Below are 19,883 nucleotides of genomic sequence, written 5' to 3'. Positions count from 1 at the left end.
TGATTCAAATAATTTATTCGCATTAATGAAAGCATCATATTGTGGAACGTTTTACCATTCCCAAACAAAATATTTGGCTGGTAATAACAGCATAGGCCTAACGCAAAAATTTATTTGAGACCATAATTAAAGCAATGCAAAACTGTAAATCAACACCGCCACCATGTGGCCGACAAGATTACCTGCATAGAGAGACGCTTCTGTCCTTCAGACCTCGGGCTGTCGCCGAACTTTTTCTCCAGTATTGATTGACATTTCAGTTATATACTTGATATTGCTGAAACTGTTTAGAAGAAGAGCCAACTTAACCTCAAGCAAACAGCTTCTTCAGACAATAGGCATTAATAATAGCATGTAGGCCACGTCTCATACCAATTAGGAATCGCACTGGAGGCAAGGGCATTTTCAATATTGGGGCAAATGATGAGTCAGGAGTGGACAGATCAATTAAACGAGTCACTCTCACACCCATCGTCTCACCTTGTTCTCCTGGTCGATCTGAGTAACCAGATTCCCGAAGTTAGGAGTAAGTTAAGTTAGTCCAAGGCTAATTTCCGCTCAGTTTGACACAGGCTGCTGGCTAATAGGAATGGCTGCAGCAAGGGGTCAAGCACGCCACCGTGAGACCGAGTTGACGCTATGGTTCTCCCGATGTTGGGGCTGTTATTCCTTTAGTCTGGCTAGGCTACTGTTCTTCCTACGTGGATAGGATAGATAGTCATTGAAAGAACAACAGTTGTAGTCAGGAGTGAAATGGGTATAGGCTTCTATCTGGCCTATCACATACCTTCATCATGCTTCATACATCCTTCTCTGGGTATGTCAACCGGTGCGTGCTACCTGTGGTCCCTCAACATTGCGCGCGCCATCTTCACAATCTCTCAACAACGCTGGCTGAGAAATGGCTAAACGTTGCACATAGCCGTTCATGTGGGTGGGCAGCTGAATTCGTCGACTAAAAGTTTTTCCCTTTGATGAGTATTTAAACAAAGATGATAATCGAATTCTCCCCAATATGTATTTTATCATAATTTTAAGAGCAAAATCGTGGAAACTGGGTGGAGGAGCAAACACTGTCATAGGCCTCTATTGGATGGGACAGAACAAGCCTGCCTTTAATCTATCAAAAATAACCTACGCTGTTTATTTAGGGTCAAATTTGTCCACAGGACTTTAAATGGTCGTTTGAACAGGAAGCTTCGTCATCAAAGCAAATCGACAGGTAGGCCTTATCAAAGGTTAAAGGCTATAGACCCCTTCACAACGGATAAACATTCGGAGTGGCGTGACGTCAGTGGCGGCAGAAAAGTTAGACGGCCATTGAAAAGCACTAGTAATGCGGCTAAAATTAGTCCGTAATTAACCTTTGATGAAATGGCAAACGATATAAAACAGTATGTACATACACTCAGTGTACGGGATTGGGAGGATTATTTGAAAAAACTTTGAAAAAACGTACGTTATCAGGTGGGATCATTCTGACAGATCCCCATTCTAAGTGAATGGAAAGAAGACGTAGCAAGATTGCCCTCCGTTGAATGGCAGATATTTATAATTACGTTATTGAAAAACCGAGCGTATACAGTAAGGAGAAGTGGCGGGTGTATAGATCATTGGATATATAACTATGTCCCAAATGGTCATGTCTAAGATTTACAATACAATGACATATCGGATGAGTTTAGTGTTGTCGCTGATGGCAGTTGATGGTTGTTTTGCCGCCAGCGAACGAAGTGACGTAGGCTCAGCAGGGGTCTATAGGCCTACTAGACAATTTATTTGACTCACTGAGTTTAAAGAAATTCAAGGCCTGCCATGGGTTTCCACTAAGCCCAAGCAACATGGCATATGGTGTCATTTATTATTTACCATCAGGTAAAAAAAACACCAGAGAATGTCTAATAAGGGGAGAAGGACCACTCGCTGAATACTTCCGCATGGTACTGCAACTAGAGGGCGATCGCGAGCAAGTGGAGAATGAATGGATGTGAATGGAGTTTCTCCTAAAATCCCCTTTTCTCTGGATATATTTTTTTGTGTAGAAATCGGAATATTGCATGTGAAAGGGGGGTCAAGGAAAATACACACAGTTGAATATTAGATTTTTTAAGTCCCTTAATTGCTCTAAAAAGCCTTTCAAACGTGTCAATGACGTCATTCATTAGCAGGGTGCTAGTGTGTTATGGGCAACAACGACCAAGCCTGTGAAAAACCAAAGGGCCATAAGTAATTGTTAATTCAACTTTCGACCTATAACCCATATGAGCTTGCCGAAACTAAACTCTTAAACACTTTTTAATGACAGTCAGGTGAAACAGACCAATTTAGCCGTCTAGCCCCATAGACCCCCATTGTTTGATCACTTGCTCGTGATCGCCCCTAGTGGAACTGCAACTGGAACTGCAGGTACAATGCAGGTACAATGGAGTTAATAGGAAGTGGACCGGCTCTCCCTAAAGGGGCTCTGAAAACACCCAGTTATTTTGTTCTATTTGACCTTTGAGAGAAAAAAAGGAGGACGCCGTTTCCATGAGACATCTGTACTTTATTAAGACTGATTTACATTACTGGAGTGTTTATCAGGTTTATGTCTTTGTGTGTATGTGGCAAATGGACCACAATCAGTATGTAGTACACAGAAAAAAAATAAAGAAAAAATGCAAATAAACACAAGAAAGAGAAAAAATAGCAGTTCGGTGGAAGGCGGAGGAGATTAATTCTCTCTCCTTGTGGTGGAGGGGAGGAGAGGAGCGGGGAGAAGGGAGGTGCAATCGAGAACCTCCGTTGATGTCGACAATTTAAGAGGCCCTGCAACGACCCTGGGGTCGTCTGTGCTCCCCGAGCTGTGAAGAGAAGAGCATTCTGGGACCTGAGCGCCAGGGGTAAGGGAGGGAATGTTCAACAGAGTTGAGCAGGAACGGTGGGAGGAACAAATGTTTGCCTGTACAAATGCGTCAAAGTGTGGCAACGTGTGGCAATGACACTGGGATAAAACACCTAAAGTGACACGAAACCGAGACACCCTTTCACCCCACCTAAACAAAAACAAGTTTAAACAGAACAGACAGAGCTTTAGTGCCACCACCATTGGCCTGCTTGGAAGAAGGGTGTTGAGCTTCAGGCCAGTGACCTCCTCTCATCCCCTTGGGTCTCCTCTCGATTTCCACAGTTCAGCGCGGCGTTCCTCTGAGGACTGAGCTGCTGTTGTATCAGTAGTGTTTCAACATTATCGAAGTTAACTCCAGAAAAACAAAAACCTGTCAGTATATCACCTTTACTCCAGAGTATCTGCGCTGGAATGACTGAGGCAGAGACAAATCATCTCCTTTATGTGAACAAATCCAATTTAAAAACAATAAAGAGGAAACCAAAAAGTTCAACCACCCGCACGGTTTCCTTCAGAAGAGAGAAAAAAAAATAATGAATGAAAATTACAAAGGAAACCGCTGTTATTACTTACAGTACTAATAAAAACCCACTCTCTTCATTAGGGAAACAACATCCAAAGCTTCTTAAGAAAGGCCTTAGTCCATTATCACGACCTGTACACATAACTGGATAATTAATGTATTTTCTTTTCTCTATCTCTCTCAAAAGGTTAACTTTAAAAATGATTATTGAATGATATTAAATCATTCCCATCTGAAAGTGCAAATTCTTTTACAAAGGTGAGCAAAATGGGTCAAGGTGAACCAGTTATGGGTTATGAAAAGTTCAGATGTTCTTTTTAGGTTTTAAATCCTGTGCAAAAGAAAGAAAGAAAAAAAAAATAATAATATACAATTCAAAGCTTGATTCTTCAGACCCCCTCTAGTAAATATACACACGTCTATCAGACATCTTCTCTCTGTGAGCCATTGGGAACCCCATCTAAGGCTTTCAGTACAATTCATTAGGAAAGGGGGAAAAAACAAGTTACAACACGAGTCGAGGTTCACAAAGGTTCACTGGACATCACAGAGGAGAAGAGAGGCAACAAAATAGGTAAAACTGAGCAACTGGGTCCCCTGTTGATTACATGATGCCATGGTCCATATGTTAGTGTGTCTAAGAGTTTTCTTTGAAAAAAACAAATTGGTGACAGTAATTGAACAAAGACATATCAGTCATGATTTACAAGTGGCTGACATCATGATGCATGTTTAATAGTGAGGGTGGGATGACCTAGTTTTTAGGCTCTGATGGAGTTTTGACGTATTTGAAGTTGGGCTGGGCAGAGGTTACTTGGTTGTCTCATCTTCCTTTCTCATTCAAAGAGATCCTGCAGAGACTCCAGCAGCCTTTGAAGCTGCTCCAACCAAACAAACCCTTCCTCCTTGCCCCCTCCGACCCCAAGAACTACCCCGCTACACCCCCCAACTCCGACCTATGACCCTAAAGGGCAAGGCATGTTGGAGAGAAGGGGGGCACTCTCTTAGGAACACTGAATTGGCCAATCGGAGTAAGCTGTGGGGAGGATTGGGAGAGCTTGGCTGGTGAAGGCAACACTTTCATGTAAACAAACTCACCAAGGGAAAAAAAATAAAAATAAAAATAAAACATCCACTTGATAAATAAAAACATCAGTCCAGGGAAAGAGAGCATTAGCATTACACGTGTGATGAGTGTTTCTGAAATGTAATTTAAAAAAAAAAAAAAAAAAAAAATCAAGAGGATGACGGGAACTATCCCTAGAGAACTGGTGAGAATGAGAGTGTGTGTGTGTGTGTATGTGTGAGCTTGGTGAGGCAACAATATAGGCCAGAATGCTTGTGAAGTAGGGGGGGCGGGGGGTGCTGGGTAACAGTCTAACTGGCCTCCATGAGGCCTGAGCGGGGGGTGGGGGTCGTGGGGGGGGAGAACAGGAGGGAGAGGAGGACGGGCACTAGGACTTCTGCTCCCCAGCGGCTGTCGGTGGCGTTGTACTCTCCGGCTTCAGGATCTGGTATGTGATCAGGTACTCTGGGTATGCCTGCAGTAGAGTCCAGAGGGCACAGTGGTTAGAGGCTGAACCAGAGATAGCACCTTCAACAAACACCTGCACTAATGTACACAAAGTAGACTGTTTTTTTTTTTTTTTTTTTAAATCTTCAGTCATATTACATGTGCAGTTAAGTACCTGAAGACTAAATCCAAAAGAAAAACGTTTTCGTAAGAACTAAAAAACTAACCTACAAATATATATTTCCCAATACAAATTTTCCTCAGTCAGGAGAGGCCATTCAGGCCAAGGTCAATGTTGACAGTGTCACTCTACCAGTGGAGCTACTGTGAGACTCTGTCTCCATGTTTGTCTGTTTGTCTGTAAATGAGGCCGTCGCTCACCTGCTCTCCCCGGTAGATGACGTACTCGGCGTAGGCCAGACCATTGACGCTGGGCCTCCCGATGACCGAGTGATGGCCGGGGGGTGCGTGGGCCATCTTCATGGCACTGAACTGGAGGAAGGACTTGCCCAGTGTGACCCGGCAGAACAGCATTTGTCTGCATTAAGAGAGGAGAGAGAGCGTGAAGTCAGGCCCTTCAGTTACAGAAGCTCCCTTTTATAAATGTTAAGTCTGGTATACAATACTACAGTATGAACTGTCTGAGGACAGTGACATCATATTTAGTCATGTGTGCAGTCACAAGCATGTGGGATTGATCTGAAGGCAACGTTTGGGGTAAAACATGCACAACAACGCTTTATAACACAGCCAGCTGTCCACTTTGCTGGCAGTGAATCCTGGCTGTGGAGTCATTCCTTCGGCTATTAGGCTACTAAACACAGAGAGCAGTCATTTTAAATGTCCACTTTAGTACTATTTATTACTATGTAAAATCCCTACTTTTGTATGCTTTTATTGTATGCATTTAATTTTATTTCACTATCACTTAATTTTATGTTACTTTTACAGTTATTTATGTTCTTTTTCAATTTTATCTATTTTTACAGGTCTTTACAATTTCATTTTCATTATTTTTCAATTTTATCCATCTTTTACAGTTCTTGTACTGCTTGCCTTACCGCCGTCCTGTATCAATTAATCTGTGGCCACTGACATAACTACTTGCCTGCAAGTTGGAGAGGTTGGGCGTCTATGAACCACCTTTGGAACTCAAAACGTTGCCAAATTTCTAAAAAAAAGTCTACTCATCCACATCCACATTCACATCCACATCCACATCCACCAACATCCACTTCTTCTCCCCTGCCCTTGCCTTCCCCTTCACCCCTTCTTACCTGTGGCAAATGTAACAGGAGCGGTCTTTGTGGGTGGGGCAACCCGTGCCGCCCCCGATGCCGTACACGTACTGATTGCTCTTGGACGAGTTCTCGGCAAAGTAGATGCCGGCGCCGAACATGCCGCCGATGTAGGCGTGCCTCTCATCGAAGCCCTTGTGGATGATGGCGTTGATGAACGGAGAGCCTGTCAAGAGAACAAGGACCGAGTGGATGACACAAAGAGAGAAGGGAAAAGGGGGAAAGGGAAAAAAGACATAACAAACATTAAAACCAACGGAGGAAAACCTGAACATAGCTATGCACACACAGCCTGTCCCTAATGGCTGTACAATGGAAACCTATGAGGCATAAACAGTGCCACCCATGCTTGGCATGTTCGCATTACATCGCACGCGGAACGCGCACACATACCATAATTTCCTCCTCCGCCGCCGCCGTGCAAATTACTCCCGACTCATTTAATTTTAAGGCCTCTCTAATTACATTAAATGCAAATCCTGGCGCTGCGCCCGTGCTAACGTTATTATGAGCGATCGAACGTTCATGAGGCATGATAATGTGGCCCGCGTCGAGCGCGCCGTCAGTCCACCCGTCGTCCTCTAACCGGCTATTGATCGCGCTCTTCATTGGTCATGTAAGAGAGTGGCCGAAAGGCGCGTGAGGTCACTGTGTTCCATTCGTCACGCTCACTGAGGGCTGGACAGTCGTCATTAGTCTTCTCTGACGCCAGGGCTACGTGGCAGCGATTGACCACAGGAGGGGGGTATGATGAGAGAAGAGGCATTGTGTTGGGTTAGCGGTAACTTATAGTGGCAGGTCATTAGCGTTAATGTTGAGGGCAAGGCACGGCGATGCATCATTCAGATTAGGACGAGCAGGGGCCGTGGCCGGGCTCTCCTACCCGGCGATTAGCAAACATGTTCAGGCTCGATCACAAAAACATTAGGACAAATGGCTGCGGCAACAAAGCACAATTTGTATAATTACAAAGAAAGAGAGCGTCCTCTTAGCAAATGAGTGGAGTGGTGGGGCTGAACGAGGGATGAAGGGAGATAAGAAAAGGAGGGCAGAGAAGAGGAGGAGGAAGAAGAAGAAGAGGGGGAGGAGAGCAGTGTACCGTGGAAGAGCATCCGCTCGTTGTGGTGATTGTGGTTCTCGTCGGCAATCTCTTTCTGTCTGTGTGCGTAGCGCTCCCGAAGCTTCTTGTTCACCACCTTCTGTATCTGTAGGTTCAGACATAAACACCACACACGTCATTAATGATCTCACAACTAACAGTCATGATCATTTACAGATAACCACATCAGTTAAGTTCTACAGTCCCTCCTTATAGTGTGCTACGAACTTACAATCAAAGTCAAATCAAAGGGATGTAATCTAGTCACTCAGGGTTTTTGTTTTACCAAAATCGTTCTTAAATGTTCACTAAACATTTTGATAAAAGGGGGTTTGGCATTCATGTCCATTCTTAGAATGAAGAAAATCCTTTTCTCCTTAACTCACTTCCAATGAACGATAATCTATGTACAACCATTATCTTCATACTATGACCATTCATTACTGCAAACAGTTCATTACTTTAAAACACACCTACAAGGAGCAACCGTCTCATTAATCTTTCACTAATCTTTTTTAATTCTTCCCCACTGCTGCTGTGTTGTGCTGCAGTGATCTACATGAAGAGATGTGTGGACAGACAGACAGACAGACAGACAGACAGACAGAAGGTGCAGGTGGTGGAGGAGGCTCACCTTGATGATGTTGTACCTGCTGAAGACTCCACCTGCGTTGCCTCCGTCTCTGTGCTCTCGGATGGTGCTCTGCAGCTGAAACACAGAGGCAGGAAGACATCCCTCACACAGAGCCCTGATAATACACTAGAGATGATTATATGAGGAGACAGAGCCATGACAGACGAGCGTGAGAGAGAGAGAGAGGGAGAGAGAGGGAGAGAGAGACAGAGAGAGAGAGAGAGAGAGAGAGAGAGAGAGAGGGGGCAGTGTGTTAGAAAGTAAGAGAGAGTTAGAGGGTTGAGAGAATGATGAGAGGGACAGAGAAGAGATTGAGACAGAGGAGATAGAGATGAACGGCGCGAGCGATAGAGTTAGCAGCAGGATAAAGAGGTGAAGAAGTTATTGAAACCGGGCCAGTCAGCGAGAGAGAGAGAGAGTGAGAGAGAGCGAGAGAGACGGAGGTAAAAACAGAGCACCAGAGACAGCACATAGACAGGGGGACAGACACCAGAGAAAGGGCTGCCCGTCACATTCTGGGCCCCAGGCCAGAGAGCTCTCCTACCTCCTCCTCCACGGACTGGAACTCCTTGTCGTCGGTGGCCAGGTCTATGAGTACTGTACCCTGACTGGCGCAGTGGAATGTCAGGTAGGGGTTGCCACCTGCACACAATGCAAACACAAACCACTTTTACTTTTCATGCCACAGTTGGCCGTACACATTTATAACAGTTATTTAAGTTATAAGGTTATAGTTGATTAGCTTAACACTGTTGGCATATAGCGCTCTCACAAACAAACACGTACACAAGCATGATCTATAACCAGTTATTCAAGTCAGGCACTAGAAATAAACTTGTATAAACCAGCGTAGACATAACAACAGCACTCAGACACACGCACACAGTCGCTGCCACTCACCTTGCTGTCCGCCCAGCAGCCTCTCGATGCCCTTGATGAGTTTGTGCCGGTGGCCGTAGGCGTTGATGCCGATCTCCTTCAGCTCCTCGTGACCCATGTCCGCCAGCACATCCAGCGTGATCTGCAACCACAAACACCACAAACCACCCGTCAGACACGCATCAGACACACAGCGATACACCCGTCCCCACCAGGCCACCGCACACGAGACCCATCCAACCATAACATACTGTATATCAGGGGAAAGCCCAAATCAGTATGTAATCCAAAAGCAGGTTGCGCTCTTTGCTTGACAACTCCACAGACAACAATAGCCATGAGACACAAGAAACTTTACTGTCCCTATATTGTTGTCCTAGACAACAATACAATAGAACATCTTTCATGACCTCTTGAAAGCTACAAAGTCATATTCTGACAAAAAAAAAGCTACCAAAACATGTCTCAAAAACTGTTCGATGGCCCCTCTCCACCCCTGTTCTTACACGGCGGGCCCTTTTCTGACCCGGCCCCAGCGTGACGCCCGACGCCTGCGCTCTAGTGAGGGATGGAATACAACATGAAGGCGGCCGAGCACAGCTGGGTACGGGGCGCCGCTGGCGTCTCCTGAACTCGGCGGCGGTCACTGGCGGCGGTCACTGGCGGCCGGCCCATCAGCGGCCCCCTGACAGCGCTGTGAAGCAGCAGAGGTACTGATGGGGAGACAGGCCGCCGTGCTGCTCCGTATGATGGCGCAGGTAGGGAGGGAGGGAGGTGTGTGTGTGTGAGTGTAAGTGTGTGTGTGTGTGTGTGAGTGTAAGTGTGTGTGGTTTTGTGTGTGTGTAGGTGTGTGCGTAGGTGTGTGTGTCTGTGTGCATGCAGGTGTGTGTGTAGATGTATGCGTGTGTGTGTGTGTGTGTATGTTCACAGTGGGAACTACAGAGAGAGAAAAATCACTGTTCTGGTCCTCATATGCAGGGCATACGCCCACAGACAGGATAAAGTTAGACAAGCCCAGAGAGGAAGGATTAGGGCTTTGTGTGTACGTGCGTGTATGTGTGTGTGTGTGTGTGTGTGTGCTTGTGTAAGGGAGAGAGCGGGAGAGAGAAAATGTGTGCGCATGTGTGTTTGTGGGTGTATGTGTGTGGCTAAGTCGTGTGTGTGTGTGTGTGTGTGTGTGTGTGTGTGTGTGTATGAGTCACAAGCCAGTGTCTCATCAGTGTTCAGGCAGGGTGGGGGAGTGAGAGGAGAGAGTGAGCAAACCAAGACTGGAAGCATCTCCCTGGAGGTGGAGAGAAGCACTGACAAGTGTCAACGGTGTGTGTGTGTGTGTGTGTGTGTGTGTGTGTGTGTGTGTGTGTGTGTGTGTGTGTGGTAGAACAAGGGCCTTGCGTGTGTCTCTGCTGCATCCACTGACACACTGACAGGTGTGTGTGTGTGTGTGTGTTCGTGTTTGTGCAGGAGGCAGAGAGACTGTGCATGTGTGTATGAGTGTATGTGTGTGTGTGTGTGTGTGTGTGTGTACTTGTATGGAGCGGCCTTCATCTTTAATTGCTATGCTGCAGTGCTGCTCCAATGTCAGTTGGCTACCGAACCCCTGCGCCCCCCCGAACCCACTCCTCATATCAATGAGACACTTATTGGCGGCACATCAACAGACATGATGGGGCTGCCACACAACATTAGGCCCGCGGACGCGCATGGCACTCTGTGTGCCAACACTTCCGCATATGATTAGGGTTCACGGTCTTCTGCCTCTCACTCGCTCTGTGTGTGTGTGTGTGTGTGTGTGTGTGTGTGTGTGTGTGTGTGTGTGTGTGTGTGTGTGGCTGTATGTGAGGCATGCAAGTGATGTATGGATATATAATACATAACGACTGTAGAGGCCATATTTTGCATATTACAAGATCATTAAAAGTATCTGCATTGCCTGATGTGTGCTTATCTGACCAGACGGAGGTTGTATTTGACAGTCTCTCTCTGTGTGTGTGTGTGTGTGTGTGTGTGTGTGTGTGTGTGTGTCTCTCAGTAATGAGATGAGCACACTGTCCAAGCTAATGGCTTCCCAGAGTTGTGCCTCTGTATCGTATCTAATCACTGTCAACACGTGCTCCAGCTCAAGCAACTATCTCTGCTCTAACCAACACCCCCCCCCCCGCCACCCATCTCTTTCACTCTATTTCTCTTCTATTCAATCTCTCTCTCTCATGCTGGTGAAACTGCCCAAGCTGAACATGCTTGACATTCAATGGTAATTTTATGTTCACGAGGCCAATACAGTAGAAGTGTAAAATGTAACAAGCAAACTAGACAGAGAGAGGAGACACGAGAGCATATTAGAGCATATTTCCAGTCAAGTTGCTGACAGGCTGCACTACCCCTTTTTTTCCAACAGGGGGCGAAGTTGATCTGTTTTTTCTCTTAGTACGGGAGACAAACTCCTGTTGGGAAAAAATGATCGTCTTGATTCCATCCTGCTCGTTCCCATCTCTCCCAGCTTGTGTCTCGGCCTCCCCTTGCGCGCCGTTCTCTTCGGCTTCACAGGGGGGCTGCGCCCGTCTGCAAGTACGGCCTGAATGAGCGCGAGATGAGATGAGACGAGACGACGCGGCGCTTCCCTCGCATATCGCTTCACATCACTCTATTCTCTCGCTTCATCAGTCTTCCATCTCTCGCTCTCTCTTTCATTCCCCTTTCTGTTCATCCCTCCCTCCGTCCCTGTTCATCATTTCCCTATTGTTCTCGCGGCGGGTGACCTCATCTATGTGTAAATGAGCGGCCTGCTGTCTGACGCCTGACCCCCGCCGGAGGGGAGGGGGGGGCGCTGGCTGGCGGGGGGGGGGGGGGGGGGGCTGCGGGGGTCAGAGCAGGGGGCTGATTACGGGACGCGGTGGAGGAGACCCGAGCTGCCGGTCGGCCAGCCCTCCGTCCAGCCCCAGCCCTCCACTCCGTATCTGCTGACCCCTGCGGGAGGGCCAGGCAAGTCAGACTCCACAACTGCCTCTCAGGAGGAGAGAAAGGGAGAGAGGCAGTGTGTGTGTGTGTGTGTGTGTGTGTGTATGCGAGAAGTAGAGAGAGAGGGTATGTGTGAGAGTGTGTGTGTGAAAGGTAGAGAGAGTGGGTATGTGTGTGTGTGTGTGTGTATGTGCACGGTAGAAAGAGAGGGTATGTGTGTGTGCATGTGTGTGTATGTGAAGGGTAGAGAGAGAGAGAGTGTGTGTGTGTGTGTACGTGAAAGCAAACAGAGAGTGATGAAGGCAGAGAGGAGGAGAGAGGGCAGACAGGAAGGTGAGACAGGTGCTAAGTAACGAGAGAAGGGGTGAAACAAAAACATGAGAGAGATAGAGAGAGAGAGAGAGAGAGGGAGAGAGAGAGAGTGGGAGAGAGAGAGGCAGAGAGAGAGTGAGGCGAATGAAATTGATGGCCAAAATTCAGCCAACTCCAGCTCCCAAAAGAGCCGAGAGACACCTCGACAGACAGGAGGAGGACGGACGGAAGGAAGGAGAGAGTTTGGAACCCCTAAAGGTATTAATCAGAGTCTGGCGGAGAGGTCAGCGCTACCTCCTCCTCCTCCGCCGCCGCCGCCACTCGGAGCCCACCTGCGCAGAGGGGTCAGGCGGGAGCGGCCAGCACAACGCAATTTCAGCCAGCGAGCGCAGAGAGTGAGTGATGAGGTGAGGAGGAAATGATACAGCCCCCGGCCAACAGAGGGAGAGAGAGAGAGAGAGGGAGAGAGAGGGAGAAAGAGAGAGAGGGGGAGGAAGAGAGAGAGAGAGGGAGAAAGGGAGAGGGAGAGAGAGAGAGAGAGAGAGGGAGTGGGAAAGAGAGAGGGAGAGGGAGTGAAGGACAAAGAGAGAAAGTGGGAGAGAAAGCAAGTAAGAGCGAGGGAGAGAAGGAGAGATGGATTGATTGAGAGAGTGAGTCAGAGACGGAGAGACAGAGTGAGTGCTAACGAGCGAGAGAGACCGAGCAAGAGGAGGGAGAGTGAGAGAGGCACAGAGAGGGAGCGCTGGAGAGATGGATAGAGTGAGTGACTGAGACCGAGAGAGAGAGAGAGAGAGAGAGAGAGAAACCGAGCGTGTGCACAAGGTTGAAACGAGAAAGCATGCAAACGCAAGTCAGCGAGAGTGAGAGAGCGGGAGAGAGAGAGAGAGAGAGAGAGAGAGAGAGAGAGAGAGAGAGAGAGAGAGAGAGAGAGAGGAGTCAGTGAGAGAGGGAGTAAAGGGAGAGCAAGAGAGTGACTGAACTGCGGAGCGACATGTCGAGACATTTGCATAACTTTGAAGAGCTGAGGCAGAGCTGACGGAGACAGTCCACTGCAGTCAGGTGAGGCGAGGGGAGGGGGGGGAGGGGAGGGGAGGCGAGGCGAGGGGAGAGGACAGAAGTCTATTGGAGCTGACATTTGCAGGACTACCACAGCAAGCGGAGCACTCCTTACAGGCGTGCTGGAGTGAGAACATGACTTTGCCTGGTGTGGTATTTAAGAGGTGAGCGCCTCGGTCTTACCTGCTCACGCTCAAAGATGTCCCGCAAGTGCTCCAGGCCCAGGCTCTTCAGGAACTGGCTGATGTTCATGTCCAGGATGGTGACTGGAGAGGGAGAGATAGAGAGGGAAGGAGAGAGAGAGAGAAAGAGTGTGATTACTACTGTGACCTGATGAACTCAAGCAACACTAAAGCACTTTTCCTGTCGCACGCACACTATTTGTTTATCCAGCAAATAACGAGGTCCACAGTAAAGGTGGTGCATGTTTCATGATTTTATGAAAGTATGATTTATTGTGACATCAAAACAGCCTTGTAGTTTCTTATGTCTCATTCCATCAAACTACAGATCAGCTACCTGATCTGGTAACCTTACATAATGCGGTTATCGCTGATAGAGGTTTGCGAAGCAAATACAGAAGTGCCATTCACCCTGTTATGAGTTGATGAATCATTAAAATGATTTTGAGGTACAAAAATCTCTTTATTGTTGCTTTGATGCATTCAACTAGGCTGGGTGAACCCCGCCTGAACTTCCGGGGAATTTGAATTTCGCCCGGCAGCTCAGGCTGGAAACCAGCAGATCTATTTCCTCTGTTTACTGCTAGAACCTTAGGCTCCAATCAGAAACGACCATACTCTAGTCCTGGCACGCTATTGGCCGGTGACGTGATGATAACGAAACTTAAGCGACGTGAAGTGCAGTAGAAACAAAGCGCAGTCTCCGCAGACTAATTGAAGATTGAGCTTAGTATGGTGAAAACCAGACTAGCATTTAACCATAATATGGTGATAATACTTAATAGAATAGTAATAAATGCAATGACTCCCTACTGACACCTCATTGACTATTGACTATTCTTGCTCTCATCCCTTGTTTTTGGTAATCCCTCGTTCCTGTCGGTTGTAATGAAGGATGACAGAAACTAATAGACACGTGAAAGACTGAAGCACTCACTCTCTCCTTCCTTCCGGTCCGTCCCGGTGGCCCCGTCGGCGGGCCCTGAGGCTCCGGGCGGCGCCAGCTCGGCCAGAGGGCCGGCCAGGTTGTCGATGCTGCTGGCGGCGGAGAGGCACGAGGGCGTGGAGGCCGGCGAGATGACGGCGGCGCTCACCACGGTGGCCTGCTGCTTTAAGCAGGTGGGCAGCGCGTCCGGCGGCATGGCGTCGATCAGCAGGGCCCTGATGTCATCAGCCTGCGACACCAGGAGGGGGGAGGAAGAGGAAGAGAGGTGGGTGAGCAATGGAAGTAGAGGAATGAGAAATGAAAACAAAAGGAAAAATTCCTGTCAAATGCCACTCAAAGATGTAACCATGACTGCTGGGAATTACCACTGGGAAATAACATTTTATTAGACGTTAGGACCAAAACGTTTGTGGAGAAAGAGTTGTGGGGTGTGTGCTCACACACGTTCTGCTAACACAATATTCTTTCAGTGCAGCTTTCTCCTGAGAGAGTTCCTGTCAAATGGCCTATGGCTGTTAACAGTTCCAAACCGATTATTTACATGTATCTTCTGACACTTAAGCCATCTCTCCCACTTTCGCCTGAGACAGTTTGCAAACGCATTGCTAATTTGCGTGTCCTTTAAGAGACCGGTGTGATTACAGGGGATCGGAGCGCTAAAAAGCAAAGGTCAGTCCATCAGCCGCAGCGCTAGCTGGCAGCGGCGGTCATTATTGTCCTCATCACTCTCTGCCCCGCGCCCTCCCACCAGCTAGCCCGGCGCTAAAGGTTAGCGCTAATGGAAGCGCTCCTTCACTGCTCGCCTCCACTCATGTGGGTGATGCACCAAGCCACTGCCAGCTACCTGTCACAACCTCTGAGAGAGAGTGAGGGAGTAATGGCAAGACAAAAGAGTAAGAGAGAGCAAAAGAAAGACGGGGAGAGAGAGAGAGAGAGAGAGAGAGAGAGAGGAAAGAGAAAGCAAGCACATAATGCTGGGCTTTCAACGGGATTGTGAGGTTGGATATTGAAAGGTCCTCATTAGACAGAATGAATAGGAAAAGTATGAATAGTGAATAGGTAGTGTACATCTTGTATAGTCCGCTCAGAGTCACAGAACAAATTTAGAAAAAACAACACCGACATTTCCGTCCTTCCTTTGTCAAACAACGACAACACACATCATGCAAGCATACAGCATATACTGGCAAATTGGACAAATTCTAATTTTACTTTTCAACACAGACCAAAAGCATATCGAGATAATGGACTTTTCACTGGATATTTCCAGTTCTTGTCAATGGTTTGTTTGAGTGATGTACTTGAGAAACAGTCAACAGCTTGGATTCCTCCATAATTGTGTTATGATTTGAGTTTTTTTTCTTCTTATGCAACATGTTGCACATGGCATGATGCAACATGGCATAATCTTTTCAGTGGTGAGGAAATCTCAGGGAAGTCACTGGAAATGAACAGCCCGAGAGACTAAACTCACGACACACTTCCCCTAATCAATTACAAGGTCCCGGAACAATAAGGGATGACGGAGAACAAAATTCATCAAATAAAACATTTTTTCATTTGTCTGTGGGGGACCTTGGCTATGTGTGGTGCATTGGTGAGACACAGTAGCGTTGCCATTAAATTACTACTTCTCTAATGCTATTTCATGGCACAACAGGATTTGAAATTGTAATTCTAAATAAATATGGCAATCACATTTGAACAAATAACAAGATTCTTCAAATACAAAAGTACTACAAATTCTAAAACTTGTGGTGGTGCCACATTAGTAAAAGCCTTTTCCAAAATACATAGCCGTAAAGAAAAAGAGTGCACTTTTTAATTGATCAGAGTTGAATTAAATAGATAGATGGATAGATACATGGATGGATGGATGGATGGATAGATGGATAGATAGAGAGATACTTTATTCGTCCAGAGGGAAATGTAGGAAGCTAGTTGCGCGTGCGTGCGTGCGTACCGTGGCGAGGTCGAGCGGCGTCTGTCCCTCCTGGTTCTTCATGGTGGGGTCGGCGCCGTGGGCCAGGAGCAGGGCGCACAGCTGGGTCCGGCCCTTCTGGGCCGCCTCGTGCAGCGGCGTGAAGGCCCACTTGTCCGTCGCGTTCACGCACGTGTTGTACTTGATCAGCAGCGCCGCAATGTCCACATGCTGCACACGACACAAGACAGGCGACCGGTCAAAGTCATCCTCATCCACCGGGCAACACAGGCGTCTGTTTACTTACTCACTACATCACATGGATTATTGGGGCGTTTTGCACAGTCAAAGAGGCTCTATGTGTGGAATTCTATAGAATTCGAGTTGATTGCACATTCAAGCCGATTTGCAAACTTTAGTGGATATCTGATCTAATCATCCTTGACATTATGTGAAAAGTGTTCAGTGTTCATTCACATTATGTTATTTCTAGGTTATTTTGGAGTGTTTTAAATAACCTATACGCCGCTCATTTAAGATGTAGATGAACATGACACATCTGATGCTAGTCACTCATCAGCAACAGAGACAGATCGACAGGGTTGAGGAAGTTACACGTTGCTTTTACACGAACACAGCCTGTGACATGTTTAGAATACAAGGTGGCCGTTTAAAGGCTTCAGTGCATTCATACGGATGGGACACATCCTGGGCTTTTTTCCACTGAAACAATTCTCTCACTGTGGTCTGGTTTAATTATGTTGTCAGATTTTTGTATGATTTGATTATTATGATACTGGGTAATTATGCCTGGGCAGCTAACTGACACGCATAAGAGGAGAGAAGATGCCATGGTTTTCAATGGTCCCATCCCATACCACAAACACTCCAAAAACACACCTCTCTCTCATACACAAACACACACACTCGCGTGCACTCACTCAGCCAGTTGTCCTGATCTAGCCTCCGCATCAGCTGCCTCTGAGCATCTGTGTGCATGGGCGTGCATACGTGTGTGTGTGTGTGTGTGTGTGTACGTACGTGTAAGTGAGAGTGTGTATACGTGCGTGAACGCATCACTGTTTGTTGGGCAGAACTGAGAGTGACATGCTCTACACAAACAGGCCGAGCTCTCCAGCCAGCCGCGGGGGCCTGGCCAAGGTCAGCTCTGAGCGGGGCCAGCCAACCAGGAGCCCGCTAGGCTCACTCCAGCCAATCAGTGGCTTTCGGGGACGCTGGCTCAGGCCGGCCACTCTTGGACGGTGGCATGTGTGTCCACAGGCCCTGGGCCAGAGGCCCCGGGAGCAGACGAGGCTCCGGCGCGCTTGCATAACCGCCCAACCTGCTGCCCGGTCGGGTTGCATTCCCCCACGGTCCTACTTTCCCTCGGATTGGGTCACGCTTGAGAATACACAACTACACCCTCCCACCCCGCCGCCACACACACACACACACACAAACCCCATAAAACAATGGCACAATCAAAAACATGCCAAGCCTACTGGGCGTCTCTTCCCCATCAAAGAAAACGATGGCGACACCAGAAATCGCTCATTCCTGTGCACAGAGGGAAGTGCCTGGGGAAAATGTCTCCCATTGGCACACAGAGACACAATGCACAGAGAGAGAGAGAAAGAAAGAGAGAGAAAGAAAGCGAGGGAGAGTGAAAGGCTCACATCTCCCAGCCAGCCACACACAGACAGGGACGGAGGCAGAGGCAGCTTTGGCTGTAAAAGGTCCTGCTGGGGGAAGAGAGGGAAGGGGGGGGGGGGGCGTTATGTTCTGTTCTGTTGTGTCTGTCGCTTTCTGGAGCAGCAGGCTCCGTGTCGTCTCCATGTCAGGGCTCTGTGTGTGTGTGTGTGTGTGTGTGTGTGTGTGTGTGTGTGTGTGTGGGGAAAGGGAGGAATTAGGGAGCGCTTCTCTCGGAAAAAAAGGGGGCCAGGACGACGACGGCGGAGCTCCTGAAAGAATCATGAGGCGCGTATGAGGCTCATGAAATGTTCATGAGAGCAGTCTGTGTGTGGGGACGCGGCCTCTTTAGCGCACAGCTGACAGGCAGGCGCGCACAGACGTACAGTGTGAGAGCACAAACCACACACACACACACACACACACACACACACACACACACACACACACACACACACACACACACACACACACACACACACACACACACACACACACACACACACACAGACAGACAGACAGACAGATAGACACACAAACTTCTCAGAGACCGTTTCAAATATAGTGCTCTTTCCCTTTTTTGTGTGTGGGAGAGTGTATGAACATCATGCATGATGTACGTTTTTACAACACACAAACACACACGTATGTTGATTATTTAATGCTTACATATTGTTGCTGGGGGTTTACCCATCAGCTGTGCGTGAAATTATATAGCGGCTGTGAGAACCACTTCGGCCAACATCTATCAATGCCACTGGCCTCTCCGGAACATGGAGACCTTACCTGAAGGCCAGGACACAGGCAACCACTTCTGGGTTTACCATGGTGGTGGTATGGTCCCCACCACAGGCCATATGACTGGACTACTTTGTTTACCTTGTTCTTGTCTTGTGTAAGAGAGGAAGTGACGCGCGAGTAAGATGTGTTGTGTGATTGACGAGCGCTTGGCGAGCGATTGTCTGGATTTAGCAGTGAGTTGGTTGTTTTGAGTGGACACTTCCTACTGCCCGTGCCTAGTCTGTACCTGGCATAGGAATTAAATACATCGGAGTTAAGGACACCACAGCCTCCAGTCTCCTAACTTACTTCTAACTCACTTCGGACTTAACACGGACATGACCAATTGTGCACTGTTGACATATGGGAAGCTTTTTCATACCGTCTGTGAAATTTCCCAAAAGTATGTCATGGCCTTTCTGTGTGTGTTCAAGTGGGAGACATTAGTGAAGTGCTTTTCGTGCTACGTTTTGACAGCTTAATTATTTACTTTTGTTTACCAGTTCGACTGAGTTTACCCGAGACTGCTGTAGAAGTGTGGTGGGATTTTTCACTTTTTCAAGTTTTGTTGAATGCCAAGACACAGTGAACATGTTAATCTTAAATGTTCACACTTGTGTGTGTGTGTGTGTGTGTGTGTGTGTGTGTGTGTGTGTTTCTTACCCCATATGACGCTGCGTTGTGTAGGGGTATCAGTCCACCCTTGTCCTGGGCGTTGACATCTGCTCCATGCTCTAGTAGATACTCTGCCACCTCCAGGTTATTGTAACCAGCTGTGTGGACACACACGGACACACACACACACACACACACACACACACACACACACACACACACACACACACAAAAACACACACACAAACACTCATTAGCCTCATTTTTAGCCATATGTTCAAGACCAGATAATGTAAGCAAAGCTTGCTCACAACCATAAAATTGCTTGCGAGGCTCAGAGCCTGAGCTGTGTAGTTTGGTAAACACTGGGCAAACAGCGCGTGAAGACACACACACACACACTCATAAACGGGGAGCTTTGGATGCAGGAGGCGAACGCTGCAGTGTGAAGAGGGGCGTTGGCTGGTTTCAAAGGAGAATGGAGGCTCCCGGTCGTCATGGTGATGCTAATCTTCAGTCTCTTCTCCGGCGCATCATTAGGGAGTCAGCAGGCCTGCAGGACCCTTGCTAATTAACAGCAGCCGCATCACCCAT

At 47.7% G+C, this 19,883-nt stretch overlaps 1 protein-coding gene across 1 annotated transcript in view; it reads right to left on the bottom strand.

The window, feature by feature from the left end:
• Positions 1–2,524: 2,524 nt before the first annotated feature.
• tnksa (tankyrase, TRF1-interacting ankyrin-related ADP-ribose polymerase a) overlaps positions 2,525–19,883 on the bottom strand; it is a 107,301-nt gene continuing 89,942 nt past the window's right edge. The window contains exons 17-27 of the mRNA XM_062553923.1: positions 19,338–19,447; positions 16,248–16,436; positions 14,276–14,513; positions 13,340–13,422; positions 8,855–8,975; positions 8,499–8,596; positions 7,955–8,029; positions 7,321–7,426; positions 6,201–6,387; positions 5,305–5,461; positions 2,525–4,951 (exon numbers count right to left, since the gene is read on the bottom strand). Coding sequence (XP_062409907.1) covers positions 4,865–4,951; positions 5,305–5,461; positions 6,201–6,387; positions 7,321–7,426; positions 7,955–8,029; positions 8,499–8,596; positions 8,855–8,975; positions 13,340–13,422; positions 14,276–14,513; positions 16,248–16,436; positions 19,338–19,447 — 1,451 coding nt within the window. The 3' untranslated portion in view covers positions 2,525–4,864. The remainder of the gene's footprint in view (positions 4,952–5,304; positions 5,462–6,200; positions 6,388–7,320; positions 7,427–7,954; positions 8,030–8,498; positions 8,597–8,854; positions 8,976–13,339; positions 13,423–14,275; positions 14,514–16,247; positions 16,437–19,337; positions 19,448–19,883) is intronic.

The sequence above is a fragment of the Sardina pilchardus genome, chromosome 14 (assembly GCF_963854185.1).
Source record: "Sardina pilchardus chromosome 14, fSarPil1.1, whole genome shotgun sequence".
Lineage (NCBI taxonomy): Eukaryota > Metazoa > Chordata > Actinopteri > Clupeiformes > Clupeidae > Sardina > Sardina pilchardus.
Note: the sequence above shows the minus strand (reverse complement) of the source record. Positions and strands in the feature narration are given on the sequence as shown.